Raw genomic sequence first — 24,479 nt, 5'->3', positions numbered from 1 at the left:
TATTTCTCCATATATTCATAAATGTTCATTTTCTTGGGAGAAATGTTTGCTGAATATAAACAGATACATGTCTACAATAGCTTAAGAATAAAAACAAACTGAGAGAAATGTCAAACAAAAAGATGTATTTGTGCTGACCTTGTTACTGACAGGTTACTGACAAAGCTAATGTTAGCTTGCCTGTGCAAGTAACTAGGGTTGCAAAATTCCGGGAATTTTCAAAGTTGGAAACCTTCCATGGGAATAAACGGGAATAAACCAGGAATTTACTAAATTGAAGGTTCGCTCTTAATAGTGAACTTAGATATAGTTGGGGAAAATATATTTTAGCATAATCCTGACTAAAACAACCAGATTTCATGCAAGTACAGTTCCAGATCCCACCATCATCAGCCGCCTCAGAGCGCAACTGGTCCTTGTTCGGTAACACGCACACAAAGATGCGCAACAGAATCACAAATGTGAGAGTGGAAAAATTGGTTGGTATTCGGGCTAACCTGAGGCTCTTTAAACCTGACACTGAGCCATCCTCAACAAGGCTGGACAGTGACACTGAAGAGGAAGAGTCAGAGTTGGATGTTGAGGAAGTGGACATGGAGGATCTTGATGAGACCAAGGAAGAGCGCATAGCCTGAAAGGGTTTAGCAAACATTTTGAGGCTAGGCTTGAGAAGCTTGAGGGAAGAATCTTTTTTATTTGCATGTTGAGTGGGACTTTTTTGGGATTGCTTTTTTGTTCATTTTTGAATGGGTTGGGTCGGGGGGGATGAGGAATATTTAACTCAACATTCATGTTTTTGTTTGATAAAATTCTACTCACAAATAAATCTTTCCATTAAATTCCCAGTTAATTCCCATAAATTCCCATAATTCCTATGGAAAGTTTCCAATTTAGAATATTTCCCAATTACCCCAGCTTAACTTCCCATGGAAATTTACCGGAAACTTTCTGGGAACTTTCCACCCCTTAGCAACCCTCCTAGTAACTGATTTTGAATGAAGCGTTAAAAATCTAGTGGTAAATTAGCCAACAACTGAATTGACACTTGATTAGATTAAAGTTTAACTACACAGAAAATTGAGAGGTTTTAAAATTAACATCTGCTTGCAAATTCTAAAGCTGTTGATAACGTTAGCTGAAATGACTGAACTGTGTTAGTTCAGTTAGCATGAGGAGAAATTTCCTAGCCACCCTAACTTGATGAATTCTACAGCCTCAAAAACAAAAATATGACTAAATTATTTATGGAATTAAAACAAGATTTTAGGAAAGATTATAAGTTAAAGCTGCTGTTGGTAGGAATGGTGTAAAAAAACGTTGCTTTTTTTCTGCTGGGTTTGGAGAAAAGGTCACAATGCCCATCGGTACTCATCGGTAAGTCGAGTAAATTGAGACTATTGTGACTATTCCCTGCGTTTTCCAATGCCTTTGTATCAAGCAATGTTTTTATTCCCCTCATTCCTGTTATGACGGACCAATCATAGCTAGTTTCCAATCCTCTGTCCTGATTGGTTAAGGGGCAGCCCCACTACGTCCTCCGATTTGGTTATGAGTCCGGCACTATCATGACTGCACACGCCGATCTGTGTTGGGGGTCTAAGTGGAAATCCGGTTGGGAGGGATAGTGTTGACATTCTAAGTCCCTCTCTCTGAACAGATGTTTACTCTGTGACTACCAACAGCAGCTTTAAGTTTTTTACAAATAACTTCCCCTCTCTGAACTTTAATATCTGGGTAATGCTAACGCTTTGATGACCTCCTGTCTGATTTGGGTGCAGATGTTTGCTAATTTAAATGATTATCTTATTACTGTGCTAGCCAAAACATTTAATGCGCCATATCAAGTAACAAATACCTCATTTGAAAGCAGCCATCAGTTCGCATTAAAACTTTGGAATTCCTTTTGTGGTACTTTGCTAGATATCTGCACAGTTACATTTGTAGTGTCCTGTCATCCCTCAGCTTTCATTTGTCATTCAATTTAGGCTGTTTTATGTGAGAAAAAACTACAAATGTCAATTGTGGACATCCCCATTGAAAGTTCAGTTGTTTAACTGAATGGTTACACAACAGAATGTGTTTTCATTTCTGTTTTATTGGACATGTCTGCAAGCTTGATGTGCAGTGGTATGTAGGCCTGTTTGTGTGTGTGTGTGTGTGTGTGTGTGTGTGTGTGTGTGTGTGTGTGTGTGTGTGTGTGTGTGTGTGTGTGTGTGTGTGTGTGTGTGTGTGTGTGTGTGTGTGTGTGTGTGTGTGTGTGTGTGTGTGTGTGTGTGTGTGCGTGCATGGAGGTCGGACAGCAGGGCATGCTGGCACTGGGGCAGAGAACTCACCCTCCTACTATCACACACATGTACACGCTGCAGTAGAGCAACAATGACCCCATTCTCACACAGCAGCCCAAGACAGAGGAGCAAGAGTGGGACTCACAATGGCAGGAGTCACTGCATGGAGTGAGAGGGGGGGTGATTGGAGATAGAGGCAGTGAGGGGCGACTGTAGGCTGTGAATGACAGAGCGGTCAGATGGATGGAGGCAAGGCAGGATGGGTAAAAGGAGCAGAGCAGGAATGCTGCAGCAGTGGCTGTAGAGAAACCCCTGGAGGCTCAGCTGAGAAAGGGAATGGAGAGATGGATGGGGGGAGGGAAAGATGGAGCAGGGAGAAGTATAAGGGCGGTTTGTGAGGAGGTCAAACCATTCTTCTTTTTCTCAGTGAGCTAGCTACAGATTAACGCTAGTGGTCTTGATGGGCTGTAGGTTGCAGTTTTAGGCTACATTTCTATACACTGTGAACCATAGGCATAAATATACTGATACATCTCAACTACAAGATAAATGTGTAAATCACTGATTATCTGCAACTATAGAACACCTTGTGTAGGGTTTCATACAGGTGTTACTCTCACTTCTTAACAGCCTGACATCAACCAATTTTTTTATTTACCTAATTCTGTATTTATTTATTTTTTAAAAGTTATGTCATGACACTCTACATGTAGTGAATCAAAATTAATCCAGCATGGGCAACCACTTAGCAACTTTATAAGGCAGAAAGCTTGAGCAGAACCAGACTCACTCGTAGACAATCATCTGCCTTGACCCGATTGGCCAAGGAAGTGGGATCAGTTAGACCATGGAAAATGGACTTATATTGGACATAAATAAAAATGCATTTTCAACACCATTTCTTTGAAAGTGTGCTACAGATATTAATGTACTCCAGAAGCTGAATCCTAGTAGCTTTTGTTATAACCAAGTGGCAACCTCCGGTCTCAAACTATGAAGCCCATGCGGGAGTGTTATAAACTGCAATTCATCGAGAATTGCCGTTTATAACGCTTGAGGCTGGCTGCAGATACACCGGACACCACATAGACACCAATTCAAAAAAGATGATCTTTGCTATATTAATAAACATGTTTACAGCCTGATTCAAAAAACGGCTTGGCCCTACGTAGCTAATTTTTCTATCGGCACACACTGTACGGGGGGGATTTTTTTCTAACGTGACGGTTCAGAAGATAGACGAGTTTTTGCCCAAATAAGGACATGACTTGACTTCCGGACGGGAACACATAGCTATTGGCTAGGAGGTTCAAACTTCGCCTCTCTACGTCACACTCTGCCTGGTTGAGTTCCGTATTTCCAATATGGCTGCCGCCATCGATTGGCTTCAAAACAGCGATTATTTATACAATCTATGGTTATCACCTAACTATTCTTCAAGGAGCACCTGTCAAAAAATTGATGTTTCTAAATTCTAATGTTATATCTCCATAGAAAGTGCATGGACTGTCCTGATGTTTGCTTTACAATCACACTTTCTCCTCAGCATTAATTGTTATAACATTGGCTATTATGTCATAACTGTTTATGTTGTTGATGTTTTTATCTGCCTAATACCAAGGTCTTCTACCTAATACCTGCAAAGCTAACACTTCAATCAGTCCTCTCTATACTTTGGGTTTAATGCTAATAAGCAAATATTAGCTTGTTATCATCCTTAACTGAGATGGTAAACATGATAAACCTGCTGTACATTAACATGTTAGCATAGTCATTGTTACCATTTTGCTAAAGCTCTGCTAGAGTAACAATAGACAACATGGCACACAAAATTCCCCAAACAAGGCACCTTGCAGAGATGTTTTAACATTTTCTGGGTGTGATTTGTCCCATTTTTGTCTTACATTGGCTCTGTTCATTTAGACTAGACATCTAATGATTTAGTATCTCGACTGAAGTTTCAGTGGTGTACTACCTCAGTCATCAAATGTGGGTAAAAATGTGTGTCAATTCTGTCTCACGATCAAGGACCTAATTTTAGACTCATAATGTTCTTCTGACAGCTGCAAAACCCAGCAGAGTCTGATTTCTCCGCTGATAGTAGCTCCATGATACACATCGATATTCTTTTTTCTTTGTAGTGGTAGACTTGAGATACAGCTTGAGAGGAAATAACAGGGATCTCTGGCTAACACAGTCTTTCTGATGACACTAAACAGGGAGCAGTGTGAGCCTGTGGATTGTTAGAAGGACTTTGGACTGTTTTCAGGTCCCTGGCTCTGTGTGAACTCAGCCACACTGCTAACAGATGTTTGTATGGCCTCACACTGCTTAGCTTCAGTCTGTCTGTGAGTGAGAGACAGAGAGGGGCACGACTGAACCAAATGGTGACACCAGTCAATGGCTGCATGATTACAAATGAACTCACATGCATGCGTACACACACTCATGCACACTCACTGCAATTGTTTCTCCATTGATCAATACAAAGTTGATTTGAAGCCAGTTAACGTTGATGACTCCCTGCTCTCTTTTTACTGCAGTGCAGTTCAGGCTCTCTGTGGACCTGCCAAACATACTGACACACATTTACACATTATGCTGCTGCATGATATTGATTATTATTAACAGCTTTAGAGACAAACAAACCAAATACATGTTGATTCTCTGCATATACTGTGGTTTGATTCGTTATTTGTGATAACTGTTCAATTTCTCATGAAGATTTAGTCACATCTTGTTCCTGATAATACTGAGCAAACAGCTTCACACCAGTAGGTTACATAACTGCGCTGAATTTGCATGTTTCCACAAAAGGCTGTATCCTATAGCTTCTAGTGTCCCTTCATTACCGTCTGCAAAACAGCCCTGAAGAGTATTTTACTTTGCTCAGAGTCAGGACATAGACAAACAGTAGTGGAGTAAACACCACCGTTAAACGCCATGGGCAGTTTGTTTCCTCATCATCGCCTCATATTCACCTCAGTTCTTCAGTCAGTCCAAGCGTCTGAGACGCAGTGGCACGAGAGGTTGCTTGAAATTAAACTGAGATGACAAAGGAGTGTACACAGAGGAAAAACACTCTGCAAGAGCAACAGAAACAGTACATTTGTGTTCCCTTTAATCGTACTTTGTCTGTCAAAAGAGCTCTTGTTTCTTTCGTCAAAGTTTCCTGTGGAATAATGCTCCAAAATAGAAGCACAGTGTGGCTCTTTGTGTGTCCAAGGCAGCTAAGACATTCCTTGCAATGGACAAAGTGATAACCACAGTAAGAGTCACACAATCACACTTACATTAACAACTCCTGGGCTGCTGTATGTTCGATAACTCGCCTGTTAGAGGGTCATTGTTGCTGTATAGCAGCCTGGCACCGAGAGCAGGGAGTCAGGCCAAGCAATGAGGGCGCTGGATGTCCCATCAGCTGAAAGTCCTTCACCCACTTTCACAGTAGAGTCAACAAGAGGACACTTCAGCCAGACAACAGGCTAATGCATGTTCAGAGTATAAGAACCCGGCGAGTCAATACCGGTATGTTTTATTCAAGGTTTATGTGCACTCCAGGAGAGATGACACATGTTAACATGATGTTATTCTGAACCCTTGACTGGTTTCATGGACGACCTGCTGAGAGCTCAGGTCCATCCGTAAGTCATGGATAATTAATCAAAAAACAACAGCTGTGTTTTATGACATGTCATTGTGGTGATCATTTACACCCTATGAGATAAGAAACTATTTTGGGTCCTAAACATCCTGATACATGTGATACAGCATCAAGTGAAATAAGTCATAGATAGAGATACAGAGCAGGGCGTTTTCTATTTAAATGGTAAAATGTAGATATGCAACAGAAAAAAATGATCCTGTGTCTCATTTTCATTTCATCATTCATCATCATCAACCTCAGCATGATCTTTTTCATTTCCAGCATCATCTTTTTAACATCACCATCATCCTGGTTATTTTTCAGCATCATCTCAGTTGTCTTGAGTGTCAGTGTCTATCATTTTCAGCTTCAACCTAAGCATTATCTGTGTCATTTTCAACATCATCTTAATTATTTTCTTACAATCTTCAGCATAATCTTCAGCATAACCTTTGTGATCCTCAGCATCATCTCTATCCTTTTTAGAGTCATCATTATCATCCTCAGCATCATCATTATTATATTTAGCATCATCTTCTGCAGTTTTTTTGTCACCCTTAGCATTGTTTTCAGTCATCTTCATCATCATCATCCTTATTAGTCGTCAGCATCATCTGCAGCATCATTTCAGTCGTCATTGGCATCTTCGATTTCTGTTCATTTATCAGCATCATCTGCATCTTTTTCAGAGTCATCTTAGACTTTCTCTGATCATTATTAGCATCATCCTGATCATCACCCGTGTCATCTTCAGCATATTCTTCATCACTCTCAGCATCATCTTTGTCATCTTCTTAAACATTCTCTCCATCATGATATCACATTATGGGTTATTAACCATTGTTTTTCAGCCCTAGATTGTACATCATCATCATCATCATCCTACTGATCCTCAGGATTATCTTCCTCTCTGTCAGAGTCATCTTTATCATTATCAGCATCATCTTTAGCATCATTTGGCATTATTCCAGCCATCATCATATAACATTTAGCATTTGTAGTTATTGTGGTTCAGCTCTATATTGAACAGAAGAGCAGTAACTTGTCTTGGTCATATGTTTGACATTTCTACATTATCTGCTATCTTGGTTATTTCATTTCAGCTTTTAGCATTCTCACATGTTTTCTGCAGTTTTGATAGTTGTGAATTATATGTATGAAATTAACACAACACCATGACATGACATAAGGGTATTTTTATTCTTTTTAAACCAATGTGTTCTATGCTCGTCTTTGGAGAAATATAATTGCTGTTCATTTTGCACACATAAAAAGAAAATAAGAGACGAACAGTGCACTTATTTTCTCTTTTAGCATTTGAAATAATCTGAAGAGCAGGCTGTTATAAACTACTCTCCAACAATAATTTGGATGAGTGCAGTTGTTTAAACTCAAGGAGTCATTGTTTACTTGTCTTCCATCAGCACCCCATAAAAAGCTTGTACCTTTTCATGAATTTCCACACTGTAAGAGTCTCCTATTTTATACCACATTCTCACACACACTCATCTCAAAAAGAGCTGAGAGAAAGCCGCCTCATTTAATACCTCAGTCTCTTCTGAGAGAGAGTCTGCCTGGTCACACGAATCTGGCAGCTGCGTTTGTGTGCACACAAAGTGAATGGCTGCAGGGTGAAACTGTGCCACTGTGCGGCTCAGGATTAGAGCCCCAATGGCCTGTGGTGGTACACGTGGAGCCAAGCCAGGGTATCAATGACATGGGAGCAGGCTCACTACAACCTCTATGTAAAAGCATGGGGGACCAGGGAGGGAACCCTGCCATTAGCTGCACGTCTGGGTCTGATGAGCATCAGTTTGTAGCCTCAGTTGTTATTGTTGTGAGTTAAGATGCTCTTCATTAAGCAAATAAGTCTTTCCTGCAGATTTTTAATGATGAAATGTTGTATTTTTAACCTTTAGACACCTGAATAGTGTGGTTTTCATGCAGGAATTTTCAAGCTGTAAATCTGCTCCATGCATCTGTGTTTGAATTTTCATGCTGTGTTTAAACTAAATAGACTCAGAACGGGGGATTTGAAGTTTCTGTTTTTGCGTGTGTGTTTTTGTAGCAATGCTTTATATCTCCCAGTGCTTGAAATCTCTTGAGAGATGAGATGTGTGAAAGCCAAAGGAAAATGGAGAGACCTATTGAGATACAAAGACAGCCGGTATGTGCTGCCAGGAAAAATGACAAAAGCTCTCCCTCCAGTCATCTCTCTTTACCTCTTGCAGTCGCATCTTTTCATCCTCTCATTATTCCCCCCTTTCTCGTAGCACTTTTTCCCTTTTTCCTCCCTCTCACTCCCTTTCTCTTGCCTTTCCTCACTCTCCCACACTGGCTCTTCCTCACTTTTTAGCTGCTTCTTCCCAATATTTCACTCTCTGCTCGTGGCCTAATTTCTGCAGCTCTTCCTCTCGTGTCATTTTTTGTCCCCTTCATGCCTCTTTTCTCCTTCTCCTCCTCCGTTCTCTGTCTCCCCTCCCCCATTCCTCATCTTCAGACCACCACCCGCTTTGCCTCCTCATCATCTTACCCTCCCCACTCCCACCTCCTCCTACATTATGTACACACAATCCACCTCTCAGTCACTTTTTTTGACTTCACCCAATCTTTTGCTTTCCTCACATCTCCTCTTCCATTTCTTCTCCCCAGTGTGTTGTGATCACAGCCGGGCTGGCGACAGCTGAAACAGCAGACAGTCTGAGAGAGGGCAGTCTATGAGGAGTGAGGGAAAGAGGGGGTGAAATAAGGGTAAAAGAGGGGATGCAGAGATGAAGAGACAGTCTCAAGGCGGCAGGGTTGGAGGGGGAGGTTGCTTTTTATGTTTGAAAGGTTTTGATCTTCACAGATGCAGAAACAGAGATGGATTCGGTGGGGCCTGCAGGGCGGGGGGGCAGGCTGCTCTGCATCCCATGGGCCTAGATCTCATTTGTGATAATGCACCCCCGCCTTACTGCCATGCCAGTCACATAGCTGTATTTGTCTCCCCGACATCCTCCGACTGAAATAGACGTCTGAGATGAGCACCATGTTTGTGGTGTTGTGCCTAAACACCAAGCAGCTCTGGGCAGATATGGGTGGATGGAAGGAGGTGTTATGAGCTGTGGAAAGTAAGACGGCGGTATCAGAGATGTTGCTAAGGGTATGTTGGTACATGGGGTCTGATTTGCTGACTTAGCACATGCAGCAACAGCTATACCATCCTACTGGCTACACCTGTTTCTGCACAAGGGAGAAGGATGAGCCTGAAAAAGAAACTAATGATGCAAGGGGAAGAAGACGAGGGTGATAAATCATAATGTTTATGAAAGGTTTTTTTCTCTACTATGTTTTCTTTAGGTCTATATTCCACAAAACTGAATGTTAAAGACTTTAAAGATAGAAATTGAGGATTACTGATTTGCAAAACAGTCTGGGATCTCTCAGTTCATTTTTATTTCCAAGCTTAACCATGCAGGCACAGACTGAGATGCATCTGGACGGAAGAGCCAACAAGAGCAACAAACATGCTGGTAGGCAGGGTTGATTGGTGAAGCTTCCATTTCAAACAGTTTTTGGTTAAATATTTAGTAAATAAACATTTGGCATAACAGGATTTACAAGCCAATGTGTACTTTTTGTAAAAAAAAAAAAGTGAACTTTCCTCCAGTTCAGAATGTTCCAGTCAGCGGCAGCCATCTTGGTTGTTTACAAACATGTCTTCATGATAGTCAAACCCGTTGTGTACTCCACTGGGGGAAAAAGAACAGAAAACAAAGCACCTTATAGGGGCATGAGAGGTTTTTTTTTGCTGACATTCCCGGTGTCATACTCTCACTTTGTGACCCCTGCTCTTGTTACCATAACAGCAAGTTAATGACACAGCAGACTGGGCTGATCCTTTACCCTAATAACAGACAACAATGAGTTAATTGAAAAGAGGCTGCCACTAAAACTACTACCTCTTTATTTACCGTTTTGAATACTATCACAAAAACATTTTTAGATTATAGTAATTCGGCTGGAAACATGCATCATACATTCATTTCAAACTTGTGCTGAATCTGGAAGTAACTTCTTGTAGGATTTAGGGTGTCATGCTTCAAAACAAAGATAGGAGAAATGAAGCAGTTCTGACTCCAACAGGTTACACCACCTGCAGCATCCTGATCAGCTGATCAGTCTGACTTAATCTCTCAGCTGACTGCTCGGAAGACCACACCCAAAACTCTGTCAGCTGATTGGTCCCTTTCCAAAACAATGTTTATTTAAGGCAAGGCTGCTAGGAGATAGACAACAAGCGCTTGACTTGACTGTCAGTGTTTTGTTGTCATTGTTTTTTGTTTCAGTTTGATTTTAGAAAACTCCAAATTAATTGGACATGAAAGGCAGAAACTTTTTTTTTTTCATTTTATGGTAAATAAAATATCAGCATTATTAGCTATTTGGACGGGATAACATGTCCTCTGTATGAGGGAGTATTTATTAAATGTGTGGAAATACTTTGCAGAGCTGTATTTGTTTATTATCATAGATAAAAACAGCTTTTAAACAACTTATTTTACACTTTTGTCATGTACTTTGGACACAATTGATAACTAAGCTTTATTGCCAGTAACTCACGTTAAAAAAAAATGAATGCAAGTCATTGATGTAATAATAATAATACAATATATTTTTTTATATTTATTTAGAGGTTTATTTTGATTGGTTGTGAAATTCCTTGCTCTGCCTTTAATTGGTGCTTGCATTGAAACCTCTAAACATCTCAAACTCAACCTTAAAGTTTTTTATTATGACAATACACTTTTACAATTTCCAAACACTTTTGTTCTATTGTTGTCCATCTAAGTGCTGACCTAATGTGGCTGTAAGGGCTGCAGCTTTTCTTCTTTGGGACGTCAGGGAGTTTCCAGATTAGAGACACTGCATGCCAAACATGTTGCGTATGTCTTTAAGGTGTTATAAACGTCAATGTTATTGGCTCTAAGTAGAAAAAAGCATCACACAGAGGACCTTTGATTGCATTCCTGTGTGGTGACATATCTGATCAAGCTGTTTGCTAATGTATCACCTGCACTGACTAACCAGTCTTTGGATCATTAGCTGGTTCAAAGCCTGGCTGGTCACTCCTCTGTCAGTGTTTGAACACTGTTTGAACACTGACTCAGTGGCATTTCTCAACACTTAGCAGGGGTCAGAGTCCAAGGATGCAGAAAGAGTTAGCGCAGTTTAAAGGTTGAATCAACATTTGATCAAACAAGTCTCAAAGGAAACCGCTGCCCTCTGTGGCTGAAAGTTTCACTCTCTGGCTAATTAGCAGGTGTTTTTGACAGCTGAGTAATGACACTCAGAGTTTCTGGATTGTGGCCTAATGGCTCCCCTGCAGTTTTCAAAGTCAGCACTCCATGACAAACTTGTGTACTGACTGAGTGCCAGTTCTTAATGGGTACACCTTGACAAAACATTTCAGCAGATCAGAAGCTTTTTCCGACATTATTCTGATATCTTTGTGGGGTAGAATCAGCGAGGTAGAACTGGAACATGGACTGATATTTTAAAAGCTACCGTATTGAGCCTTTCATATCATCAGCAATAACACGATCACTTACCGTAATATTTATTTATTAACTTGATACACAGTTGTGCTCATAAGTTTACAGACCCTGGCAGAATTTATGATTTCTTGGGTAGTTTCTGTTGTCATTATGATATAAAAAGAGTAAACACAGTTGTTTGACAATAAATGGCTTCACCCAACCACTAACCATGAGTGAAGAAAAAGTTTCTCTTTTCATTCATATTCTCTGAAAAATGCCCCAAATAATCACAAATTCTGCCAGGGTATGTAAACTTATGAGCACAACTGTACATACAAAAGTAGTTTAATGGCAAAGAGGGATTGTTAAACACAAGTCGTGTGTCTTGATATCTGACTTATCAACTTCACTCATTATAGATTTTGATGAGTCATCATTATTTCACCCCAATGTCTTGTCAAAAACGTAAGCTAACACCTCTTTGAGATGGAGACCAAACTTTGTACCTCAGTTTTATTTTATCAAACTTTTTACTTTTCCTTACAACAAGCACCTTAGAGCAGCTAGCATGGCTTCAAACATGTAAGCTAGCTTGTTCAACTGCTGTTATTTCTACACCTGTTACAAAGGGAAACAGAAAAACACAAATAGATCCATGACGTCACCCGTCTGTTTCTGAAACGCTGTTTTGAGGCCAATCGGCGGCGGCAGCCATATTGCTGCTGTCAAGCCAGTGTGACGTAAAGAGGCGGAGTTTGAGCCTCCTATCCAACAGCTTCATTGTTCCTGCCTGTCAATCAAGTCAGCTGTGCCTCTCATTGGAAGACTAGTAATCTCAATATCTTCAAAATTGCTGCGTTAGAAGAAAATTCACCCCCCCTACAGTGTGTGCCGATCAAGAAATGAGCTATCTAGACTACACTGGTCTTTTGTACCAGGCTGTAAACATGTTTATTTATGCTGTTAAGATCAGCTTCTTTGAATTGGTGTGTCTGTGGTTTCCGGTACTCCAACGGATCCTCGATGAACTGCAGCTTTTAACACTTCCGCATTGGACTCATATTTTTAGACCGGAGGTTGACGCTTGGCTAAGACTTCATCCTGAACTATAATGTGATTTATTACAGTGAGATAAATTATTTTTAGACTGCACTGTGAATGAAAATGTTAAGTTTAATGATATATCAACCTGTAAGTCAGCTGATAGTAATAGTGTTGCCATTTAAACCCAACCAAATGTCAAAACTGAGGGATTTTTTTAGCTGTATAAAAAGATCATTAAACTCATCATTAGATTTATACTGAGTGTCAGCTCGTTTATATATTTAGCTGCTAGCTGGGTTTTAAGCAGGATAATGTATTGCTTTGCGTCAAGGTCTTGTCTTCCTTACATTGAATAAGTCTGGATATACTATGTGATGTTCTCCAAATAATTGTTGGTATTGGAGACACTGTAGTAAGAGGAAGCCTGTAAGCAGTATTTTTGTCTTCTTTGCTGAGCTGCGATGCCTCCGACACCTCCATTGTTGATATTTGTATACGGCTGCTCTTTCAGTCTCTGCTGCCGCCCGTAAACAAACATGGTGATCTTTCTGTTTCTTGCGTAGATGAAATGCTGGCTGTAGTGAAAACCTGATGAATGAAACATGCGCAGGTGGTGTCAAGAAGCTGAGAAGGACACTCTTGAAGTGTGAAAGTAACACACTGTTGATTTTATAATTAAACCAGAGACGAGAGGCAGAGTGGGAGCAGGTGGAAATGCTGCTCCGCTCACACATACATGCCTTCAGTTTGCCGTCATTCTCTCCTTTTTCTGCCCTCTCTCTGTGTCCGCCCCACCTTCCTCTGCCCTGCAGACCTGATGTTCTTTTTCCCCGTATGGATGTGCTCCATATTTATACACAGAAAGACAAAACAGGGGAGGCAGAGGACACACCCATCGTAGCATTCAAACATACCTCGATCTCTTGTTCTGTTTGTGTCTGTCTGATCTCCATCTTTAGCTTTTCAGAGACAGAGAGTGTGAGAGCCTGAGGGAGGCAGCTGTCCTTCTCATAGACAAATGTATCAGAATAGAAAAGACAACATGAGAGGATTTTTGTTGTACTTCTTCTACCCTTTAGTATTTGTAACTCAAACACCTTTGAGCACCTTTGCTTTCAAACATCTTTGCATTCAGAGCAAATTTCAATCTAGACTCGTGGCTCTACAGAGGCAATATGGTGGTCATAGGTCAAAGGTCAGACGTCTGTTGCATTCTCATCTATGCAAAGGCTCAGCAATCCCTGGAGGATATTGTATCTATTGTGGTTCTTTTTTACGTCCCTTTAGCATGGTCCACTGAAAGACACATTGCTCAGGAGAGAAACAAAAAGACGGTGAGAGGTGTTTGTGGTCTCAAGTCCTCCTGTGCATTATTGTGGTGCAACTTCTCTTATTTAGTGTTGGTCTCATTATGACACTCTTTGGTTTTAAGGGTGATATATCCTTTAAAAAAATACCCCTCCCCCTGTCCAGGCCAAAGTTTACACTGTCAAGCACTGCTGGAAGTCAAATACAGTTTGACAGGTTGGAAGAAACATAAAACTCCAAGGGAATTCTGGTTGTGAACATATAGATTTACTCTAAATTGATGTGACAGCTGCAGTTTCTAGTAAATTTGAAACGTTTATACGACAGAAGACAGAAAGATTCAATGCAGTTTCGTAGATAACCAGCTTGACAGCATATAAACCATGGCTGCAAGTTATGATTCATTTTATTGCAGATTAATATGATGATTATTTATCTTACTAACCAGTGAATAGGTCCTTATGCATGCTGTGTGATCATAGTGAATATGGCTGTCACCGTTTCTCAGAGAAGTTAGAATTATATAATTATTCTTTTGTCTGCTAAATATTATGATGCTCTTTTTTTTAACCTCAGACCCTTCAAAGTGTTGTCAGCTTTGCTTATAATAACTTAAATTACAGCAATGTAATTCATGAATGAATTAGCTGACACATTTATATTTATTGCTCTCATGAGAGCACATCATAAATAATATCAAGTTTTTCAATGTTAAGTTACGCTTATTGGGAAAATTGTAAATGCATTGCTTTTATATTTTAACAGAGAATATTTACACTTTAGTGAGGTTGCTTTTACCAAAAAAAAAAATGTTATGAATACTTCTCTGACTGTGATGTGCAGACCGGTATGTGATCAATTCTTTCTCAGTGAAACTGGTCTCCTCGTGAGAATGTGGACAGAGCAGAAAACAGAGAGGCACACCTGTATCACGTGAAAGGTTGAGTGTTCGTGTGCGTGTGTGTGTGTAAACAAAGACGCCGCTGTGTGTGCGTTGCCTGTCTCTCTCCACCTCTCTTTGCATACGCCTGTAGATAAGTGAGTGAGAGGGAGAGGGAGAGAGAGAGAGAGAGAGAGAGAGAGAGGGGGAGAAGAGAGAGAGAGAGAAAGCAACCTCCACCTGCCTGTGAACTGTGTACACTCCAAACATTTCCATAACCAGCTCTCACGCGGAAATGAAGGAGGAAGTCATACAGAGAAACACAGATGATCAGGATTGAAGCGCTAACATTTACAAGAATACTGTAAAGGAGAGACTATCGACATTAAAGAGCCCAGATTTCTGTAATGAAAGTAAACACATCACACACAGCTGACTGCTTGACCACAGCTGGTATGTTGTCCTAAAGCAAGAACCTGAAGAGCAGAGTGCTCTGACCACACCTCAAATGTAAACATGAGCATGTTATAGAACATGAACACCATTTAACTCTTGTTTTATATGTGGACATTTACAGTTTTAAATACTTCCAGCATTAAAACAAAATGAAAAAACACTGGAGTAGAAACTGGACTAAAACAACAACAACAACAACAACAAAAAAGCTGCTGAATGTTGAAAATAAAAGTGTAAAAATGTATCTTAAATCTGATAATATTACGCTTATTTACCAGCCTTTTATATTTTTGACATGTTTTTAAAAATGTGTTTGTATAGTGGAGTAATTGCAGATTATTTTTCCATAAATTAATAAATAATTGATATCATTTTTAAGAAGTTGTCTTCAAAGGGCCTGCTTTCACTCAGCTCATTGTCCAACCCTCTCAAACTTGTATTTATTATCCTGACTAGTAAAGAAAAAACTGAATATTCCTACTTAAGACATTGCCACCAGTTAATTTTCTCTCATTAGCTTTAGAAAACAGGGTTTTAACTGTAATAACTTATGACTGGATGAGCTTTTTGCTGTTGTGTGTTATTCCACCTCCTTTTACAGGAGCATTCACAAATCTGAAAGTCAAAGAGTTGTTTTGCTGTCTGATATTTCCTGTCTTTTGCACCTCAGTTATATTTTAACACTGATCTTTGTCTCTGTCTTCCTCCTTAGTTCTCATCTTGGAGCCAGTGGAGCGGGACGACTTGTGGGGGAAAATCCTGAAGATCACAGACTTCGGTTTGGCCAGAGAATGGCACCAGACGACAAAGATGAGTGCGGCAGGGACGTACGCCTGGATGGCCCCGGAGGTCATCAAGCTCTCCCTCTTCTCCAAGAGCAGCGACGTGTGGAGGTACAGCATCTGTCTCAGAGTCTTAAGTTGCTCACATGATTTACACAGTGACAAACATCACACACATGACTGTTATTCTGTTCTGTAGAAGATATAAAAGAGTTGGATCAGTATTACTAATGGATTTATGTGTAAGTAGACAAATAAAGAATAAATGTTCCTATATTATTCCTAATATTGTAAGTAAAGAGTGTAAAGTAGCATGACAGATGCTAACTGTTAACAAAACACAAGTGATTGGGAGTGCCCCCTCGATAACCTCAGTGATGGACTGGCTTTCGCTGCACATCTATCCTCATCTATCTTCATGTCTGGGCTGTCAGGGACAGTCGGGGCCATGTGGTAGGTAACTCATCAGTAGAGAACACTGGTATAAGAGCGTGTCTTCAATGAGCTCTAACCCTTTTCATTACAGCACAAGTACCTGAGTTTTTTTTTCAAATTATCATCGTCTTTAAGTTATTAGAAATAAAACACATCATTTACCTTCTCTCTCATCTCTCTCTGTCACAGTTTCGGTGTGTTACTGTGGGAGCTGCTGACAGGCGAGGTTCCCTACAGGGAGATAGACGCTCTGGCAGTGGCTTATGGTGTGGCCATGAACAAGCTGACTCTTCCCATCCCGTCAACGTGCCCTGAACCTTTTGCTCAGCTGCTGGCAGGTGAGCAGCCGAGGACACCTGAAATATTATCAAGTCAATATTAAATCAAAGAATGAGAAGTCAACCAGTGTGCCGCATACATTTATAATTACAATATAGCGTGTAAATAAAGGAATGTACACTTTTCTCTAAGTCGTTTTCATGTGTATCAAAAGTATGATTGATTGACTTGGTACTTAACTAGAATGTTCTTCCAGCTGCCAAAGCCATTCAGAGTAATCGACAGATACAATGTGATCCCAGATTACATCATTACATGCAACATCTATACCATTATTAAGTATGCCAGAAAAATTGTCCGACTCCATGTTGATGGAAACAGGTTAGCCATTTGAAGTATTTCCTCAGAGCAAAGGTTTCTATAATGTGGGATTATACTCCATTTGCTATTGATTTCTGTAAGTGGTTAAGGCTAAACTATCAAGACAGACAAGAGAAACATACTATGCTTTCATTTGTTTACATCTTTATATTGTATTTATGTTGTCTATAAAGAAAAAAAATGTGGCTCACTGATGGCACACCACTGAGGGGTCCGGCATATGGCATGACCACTTTGCAGTCTTGGTGCTGCTGCAATTGTATCCCATTTTGCTTTCACATTCACACAACCAAAATCAAACCTGTACTTTTATTTTTTGAGGTTGAAGGCAAAGATTTTAAACCTTTTTGACATCTGCATATTAAGAGTTAAAAAAAAATATGAAGAGCGTGTGAATGTCTTTATTAACTTGCTTTTTTACATCCTCGTGCAGCCTTTTGCCTGAGCTCCCCGGGGCCGGATTTCTCCTTTTCACCTTGCAAATAATCCAGCAGCTCGCTGTGAACAGTGGTAGGGTATTAAAGAGCTCTTGTTTCACAGTTCAGGTCGACTCTGTTTGAACACACACCTGTCTTTTTATTTTTTATTTCTTTACTCTAAAGCTTCTTCCTGTAACGAGGAGTAAGCTGCAGACCAGGTTTTTGCGTCTAGTAAAACGAAAGGAGCGGTTTCTTAACTGTCAGGCAAACTTCACTCAACTCCATCCACTTCCCTCCCACTCTGCTCCCAAAGCTCGTTCCTCCTCTTCATCTTATCCATGTTCATCCACTAATCTCTCCTTTTTCATCCCTCCTCGCCGCTCTCCTCTCTCTGTTTACTCCTGTCATCGTCTCACTTTCATCTCCTCTCGCTCCAACTTTATCCACTCACTCTTTATGCTAATTTGAGGTTACCTAATAATAAATAGATGTTACCTGCTGGAGACTGTGAGACAGCTCTCTGGTTACACTTAACTCTGCCTTTCTTGATGCTTTTCTCAGCAGACGTTTGAGTCTGTGGTTTCATGTTAGGAGGGATAGCAGTGAGGGGTGTGTGGTTCAGCAGATTGCAGTAGGTGTTCACCGTGTTTCTGCAACACTGTCACTCAGGGTTTGGCTCATGGTGGTCGCCATATGCTGTCCCATCCTGCTCGCTTCCATGTCTCATGTTACCTTCTTTACTGCCAGGGATGAAAAAATGCCAAGACCAAAAATTGGTGCTTCAGTTGTCATTATGTTGATAACACAATATAGTTTTACTGTGTTTTTTAAAATGTGTATAATTTATGATTTGAATTGTGTCTTCTTGATATAATGTTACGTTTTCAAGGATAGGAAGTACAATTAGGTTTAAACAGTGTGATGAGTCGCCTCAGTTCACATACTACTAACTTGGTACTTCAGTAAGGTAAAGTACAGTTTAAGTATGCTGCTCTGTCTCTTAACTGTAATGTGATATTCAGTGGTTTCAAAGTGTGGTTAATTCTGCACTATCTTAACTGTATCACAAGTACAGTACAACAGTGTCACTGTAACTTTATCTTTGTCCTCTCAGCAGGAGAGAAAACTTTTCAGAGGAGTATTAAAAACATGTCAGTGAGTCACACTGTGTACTTAGAGTAAATCCCACACAGAGCGCCCTGCTGCTGTTAATATTCACTAGAGCACTAAATGTGCTCGGGTGTTCTGCTGAAAATAGTCCCCATCAGATGAATTATTTGATCATCAAACTACAGAAAAATAATGAGCAGTCTTTAACTGAAACTACATGTCTGAGGCCTCTTTTTGAAGCCTTATCAGTTTTTTAAGAGATGGATGAAATGTTGAACTACATAGGACAGAGAGGATAGAGAGGGAACAGAAAGAGGTGTCATAACTGTTGTCAAGAAAATCATGTCAACTAAAATTATTTTTATTCTGGTCACTGTTTGCTGTGGATGCAGACTGGACCAGATCTTTGGTAAAATAATAAAAGTAGTTTATAAATTATCACTGACTGACATCATTTAAGGAGGTACGGCTAAGTCAATTTTAGAAGAATATCACGAAAAAAGACAAAAAATATCAACTGAATTAACAAGTTTGTTTGTAATTGAATGTGCAAAACACCCAATCAGAGCTTTAAAAACATTTCAGTCAGAACCACTCATCACAATATGAATTATTTGCAAACAATAAGTGAAATTTGGCAGTATTGCTCTGTTCTGGGAGCTCCCTGCCTTTCCATGTGCCTGCGTGGAATGCCAAAGCCTGAGGTTGGGAGAGCACACCACCTCTCTCTCTCATGTGTGTACATGAAAAGTCAAGGCAGGGAGAGCAGCAGCAGAAAAGACTACCGGAGTACAGAACACAGGGGGGCATCAGTGACAATACATATGACCCTGGTAAAATCAGCAGCAAAGACCCCTGGGGTAGAGAAGGCATACTAAGGCAATTTAAATAGATCGCACAGTTTGATATCTGCCAATTGGATAGATGTAATCAGCCGAGCTGTCAGCTGATAGAGGCTGGTGTTAAGAGAAGCTGATGTTCTGGTGGGCCTTGCTTGACTTGGTGCCCTGCCTGAACTTACGCTGTACTCAATTTGTGACACTAACCGCAGAATGAACTTGTTTGTTTTCCTCTTGTTTCTCATCAGAGTGCTGGAGCTCAAACCCGCACAGCAGACCTTCCTTCACCAGCATCCTGAGGAGACTGCTGGCCATCGAGCAGTCTGCTATGTTTCAGATGCCTCTGGAGTCTTTCCACTCGTTGCAGGAGGACTGGAGGCTGGAGATCCAGCAGATGTTTGATGAGTTGCGAGCCAAAGAGAAGGTTAGAAATCTGATAAGAACTAAGACACTTTGTTTTGATATGTAGGTTATAAGTTGTGCCTTCGATCAGAAGAGGAATATTTCATGTTGAAGGTGTGAGGAATCTCATCACTTCACTTTTTTATGAGGTGTTTCTGCATATCAAGATTACCTTAGCAACATTATCTTAGCAACAAGGCTGCTGCCAGAGGAGGTGTGAGAGGAGGTGCTGTTGTGCTAATGACCTCTCCCTCTCCTCTCCCCCTCTTCTTCCCCTCATCGTGTTCCTCTTCTCTTCCTCCCCCTCCTCATTTCCTCTTCATATTCTCAACATCCTCACTCCCTTCCTTTCCCCTCTACTCATCCTCATTTCCTTTCCTCACACTCTTACTCTCATCTTATTCCTCTGCTCTTCTTCTACTCTTTGTTTAATTCTTCCCTCTTCATATCATCTTTTCCTTTTGATCTTCTTCACTCCTTTTTGTTCTTTTCTCCGTTTTTACTAACCCTGTTTTCCTCTATTTTCTCCTTTCCTTTGTTACTTCTCCTTTCACTTCCTCTCCTCATTCTCTTCTTTCTCTCTCTCTGTAGGAGCTGAGATCATGGGAGGAGGCGTTGGCTCGAGCTGCAGAGGAGCAGAGGGAGCAGGAGGAGCAGCTGAGGAGGCGAGAGCAGGAGCTGGCGGAGAGAGAGATTGACATCGTGGAGCGAGAGTTGAACATCATCATCCACCAGGTGTACCAGGAGAAACCCAGCGTGAAGAAGAGGAAGGGCCACTTTAAGAAGAGCCGCCTGATGAAGCTCGGACGAGACAGCAACTGCATCAGTCTGCCATCTGGTGGGTGAAGGAAGAACTGCAAAAAATAAGCTCTTAGTTTTAAATTTATTCTCACAAAGTGGTTGAGGTTGGGAATATCGCCATATCAGAGAGGTCAATGATAAAGACTTGTAAATTTTTTCTGGATAAATAAGAAAAAGTGTCTGGTGTTCTTACTTGAGAAATGAAAATGAAACAAAATGATAAATGTTCTCCATCACTTGAGTGACAAACATTGACTCAGCAACATCCTTACACAAACTAAAATTTCACAAGTTGCACATGTCCAGGAAAATCTTTCTCTGTCATCCAATGCATAATAAAATCAAGAAAACTGTAGCGACACTTTTGTGTCTTTTGAAGGAATTGTCTTCTTTTAAACAAAAAGATAAAGAGCTAAAAACAAATCACTAACGTATAAACTGAAACCCCGAGACCACAAGAGCGTCTCTGTGTGATTCTTTTTAACAGGATTTATATTTAAGTACATCGTTTTCTCCATACTCTGCATTTATTCTCAATTTAGAATTTATTGAAATGATAAATCATTTTGAAATATCTTCCATTCCTCTCCCCTGCAGGCTTTGAGCATAAGATCACAGTTCAGGCATCTCCCAGCGTGGACAAGAGGAAGACTCAGGGCAGCGAGAGCACCACCCCTCCTGCCAGCCCGGGTGTCATACCCCGACTCAGAGCCATCAGACGTAAGTGAAAACTGTCCAGAGTATTCAGAGAGCGTCATGTCTAATAGGTATAAAGGAATCTAATGTGTGTCTTTCTCTGTCTCTCAGTGACGCCGAGTGACGGCAGTAAGACGTGGGGTCGCAGCGCCGTGTGTAAGAAAGAAGACTTGACGGCCAACAAGAAGAAGGGACGCACCTGGGGACCAAGCTCCACCCACCAGAAGGAGAGAGTGGGAGGGGAGGAAAAGTACGGCTACTGTTTTTTACACCCAGTTATTAATGCTAAACAAGTATTACACAAAGACTTCATGGCTGAGATGATTTTGATTACTTAAAGGGTAAAAACTCCAGCAACACTTGTAGTAAAAAGAACAACTTTATTCTTAGACCGACGTATTTTTGGTTGTGGCCTTCCTCAAAGTCATTATGAAACAGAATGGGGCTACTACAAAGGTGGGTTGGGACTACAGTAGTGTGGCTTCAGATTAATTATTGTGTCCTTTGTAGTAGCCCCATTGGCTGACATTGAAATGATTCATTATAAAATTGAGAAAACCCCAGCAGCAAAAATGTATGGTTGTTACAGTATAAAGGTAATTTTTTACAGCATCAGAGTTTGATGAGAAGCATTCAGAGCCATTACAGAACCACTAATATTTTGCTGTAACATAGTTCAATCATAAGTAAACGTCCTGTGTGTCAATTCTATTTAACCCTCCTGTTAGGTTGTGGGTCAAATTTACCTTTTTTAAAATCTGTTTTAGGCAATGCATGCCTTCCAAACCAGCTAAATGCAGCATAAAAATCTGGGCAGCATGTGACAGAAGAGGTGTCTACGTCATGTAAAACTATTGTATTTATATTTAGGGCTTTCCAATGTACATTTAAATAAGTTTTAACATTAATTTGAATGAAAAACAAGTGAGTTATCTTCATTGAACCATGATCTGTGAGAATTAAAGAACACCAATGGAATAAATCTTGATTTAAATGGTTAGTAATGGAGTTAAAAATTAGATTTAAGAAAATGTATTGGGATTTTTTGGGATTTTGAAAACTTTTGGATAATTGAATATGCACCGGGTCAAATTGACCCAGGAACATTATTGCTGTTCCAGAGAAACAAACATAATAGGAGGGTTAAGTTAAAGTTTGCATGAAAATGTCCCCTATATATATCAGAATGTCAAAGTTTACATTATTAAATTATTGTTTATTGAAGCAACAGTTCAAGTTTATGAAATGAAAAAATAAATATATATTGTATATAAAAACAAACTCACTTTAAAGAAGCTTGAACCATGAATGTGCATCCAAGAAAAGGACAAAAAATAGTAACAACACAGGTTTCTTGTGATTCCATATTAAGAGAGAAATTATTTCAACTTGTACACACTGTTTTGTAGTTCAGTCTGTAACAAAGAAAAACATTGTATAAGCTCTCTGAATGTTTTGGATTGGAAAAGCTTTGATTTGTTCAGTAACTCATAATCCTATTTGAATAAAAGTCAAATGTTGCTTCTTTTTTTTAAGTGTAGCTGAATAGATGTGCATGTAACTTAGCGAAACACTTCCTAACTTTTAGATTAAACCCAACAGACATACACAAATTAATATAGCAGAAACATAATAATGTTCCAACTCCAAATGAAGAGACCTAAATCATTTCTAACAGTGTTTTCTGGAAGCTAAGATATATCAACTCAATGTTCCTCATAGAAATGAAGAGGCTAAAATTGGATGGTTGGTGTGTTGTCTGTTCCCTCACAGTGAGACGGAGTGGGTTATCACAGTTATCACAGGCGAGCGAAGAGCAACCTTTTCTCATTTATTTCTGGACAGATTGTTACTCCCCCTCAAAATAGAGAAACAAAACCCTTTCAATCAATTTCTCATTACAGAGTGTGAACCGGCGAGAAGCAGAGCAAATATCTGTGGAAAATGTGGTGGAAAAACAATCCATGTTGTGTTTGATAGTTGTCCTTGTGTGACATGAACTTTCTGGATCCTTATTTCTGTCAGTCTGAAAACATCATTGTAGCACTCTGTTACTTAATTTATTTTTTGTGTGTGTGTTTGCAGGCTGAAATCGCTGGGTGAAGGGTGCAAAGTTTGGTCGTCCAGTGCACCAAATCTGGGAAAGTCCCCTAAACATGCGCCTATGACAGCTGGCTTCTCCAGCCTCAATGAAATGGGTGAGTTCTCTTTCCTTTTAGAATACTTGTATCAAGTTACTGATGACACCTTCAGCTTAACCCACAAAATCTCCTTCATACAGAGGAGTACTGTGAGTTTGAGGAGTCCCCAGGGTCCCTGCAGCCCTCAGAGACCAGCAGTAATGGAGCAGTGGATGACTCTGGGTCTCTGTGGAGCAGCCTGGGCACAAACACGTTACCTGCTGTGGGTGGATCCTGTCAGGGGCCCAGCAGCGTGGGGTCAGGGGCAAGCTACCAGGACTCGCTCCGCCGCAGCAGCCAGAGGAAGAAGAGCGACATGTTTCTGCTTGGTTGTGCCTCTCTACTCGCGTCTGTCGGCCTCGGACAAGACCTGCTGCAGTTCGGAAAACTACAGGTGAGAAGAAAAAAACATCACAGAGAAAGAAAACTTGACCTTTAATCTTGCAAAAGATAAAAAATATTCTTTACAGGTCAGTACTGCTTTCTGCATGTCCACAATATACCTCCCATGAAAATACTACTTAATTCACAGTGTAGCAATTGTTCACACATTTATTTTCAAACCTAATTATGACAGTGAAACATAGCCATTGACTAAATTTAAACGTTATCTCAAGACGCTTTTACAAACATAGGAGGTCTAGACCACTCTACGTCAAATTATGAACAGAGACCCAACTTCAGGACAGAGTAAGACTCAGTCTGACCCCACCTTAATCCATCATGAGCATTGCACATCGCAGTATTTAGCTAGTTACAGTGGTGAGGAAAAACTTCCTTTTAACAGGCAGAAACCTCAGGCAGAACCAGACTCATGTTAGACAGCCATCATGCCTCGACCGAGTTGGGTCTTGAACGAGGGATAGAGGGGAGTAAGAGAGAGAGGTGATAATGGTGAGACGAGTAGTAGAAGCTGTTACTGCTGGAGTCCAGTACGTCCGTATCAGCTGGAGTCCAGAACGTCCGCAGCAGGAGGATGCACCAGTTCCCCCGGCAGTCTAGGCTGATAGCAGCATA

General features: G+C 40.4%; 1 protein-coding gene and 1 long non-coding RNA gene across 2 annotated transcripts in view; one reads left to right on the top strand and one right to left on the bottom strand.

The window, feature by feature from the left end:
• map3k10 (mitogen-activated protein kinase kinase kinase 10) overlaps positions 1 to 24,479 on the top strand; it is a 39,436-nt gene that overhangs the window by 9,987 nt on the left and 4,970 nt on the right. Inside the window, exons 2-9 of the mRNA XM_034700915.1 lie at positions 15,851 to 16,031; positions 16,545 to 16,693; positions 19,632 to 19,807; positions 20,377 to 20,623; positions 21,184 to 21,306; positions 21,394 to 21,532; positions 23,368 to 23,480; positions 23,564 to 23,856. Of these exons, the coding sequence (XP_034556806.1) occupies positions 15,851 to 16,031; positions 16,545 to 16,693; positions 19,632 to 19,807; positions 20,377 to 20,623; positions 21,184 to 21,306; positions 21,394 to 21,532; positions 23,368 to 23,480; positions 23,564 to 23,856 (1,421 nt within the window). The remainder of the gene's footprint in view (positions 1 to 15,850; positions 16,032 to 16,544; positions 16,694 to 19,631; positions 19,808 to 20,376; positions 20,624 to 21,183; positions 21,307 to 21,393; positions 21,533 to 23,367; positions 23,481 to 23,563; positions 23,857 to 24,479) is intronic.
• On the bottom strand, positions 15,789 to 19,928 carry LOC117825208. Its single transcript, XR_004633803.1, has 3 exons — positions 19,591 to 19,928; positions 16,518 to 16,711; positions 15,789 to 16,052 (listed from the first exon to the last, which is right to left on the bottom strand). It is a non-coding gene; the product is annotated as an uncharacterized LOC117825208 (long non-coding RNA).

Source organism: Notolabrus celidotus, chromosome 14 (genome assembly GCF_009762535.1).
Source record: "Notolabrus celidotus isolate fNotCel1 chromosome 14, fNotCel1.pri, whole genome shotgun sequence".
Classification (NCBI taxonomy): domain Eukaryota; kingdom Metazoa; phylum Chordata; class Actinopteri; order Labriformes; family Labridae; genus Notolabrus; species Notolabrus celidotus.
The sequence above is the reverse complement of the archived record's forward strand: the minus strand, read 5'-3'. Positions and strand labels throughout refer to the sequence as shown.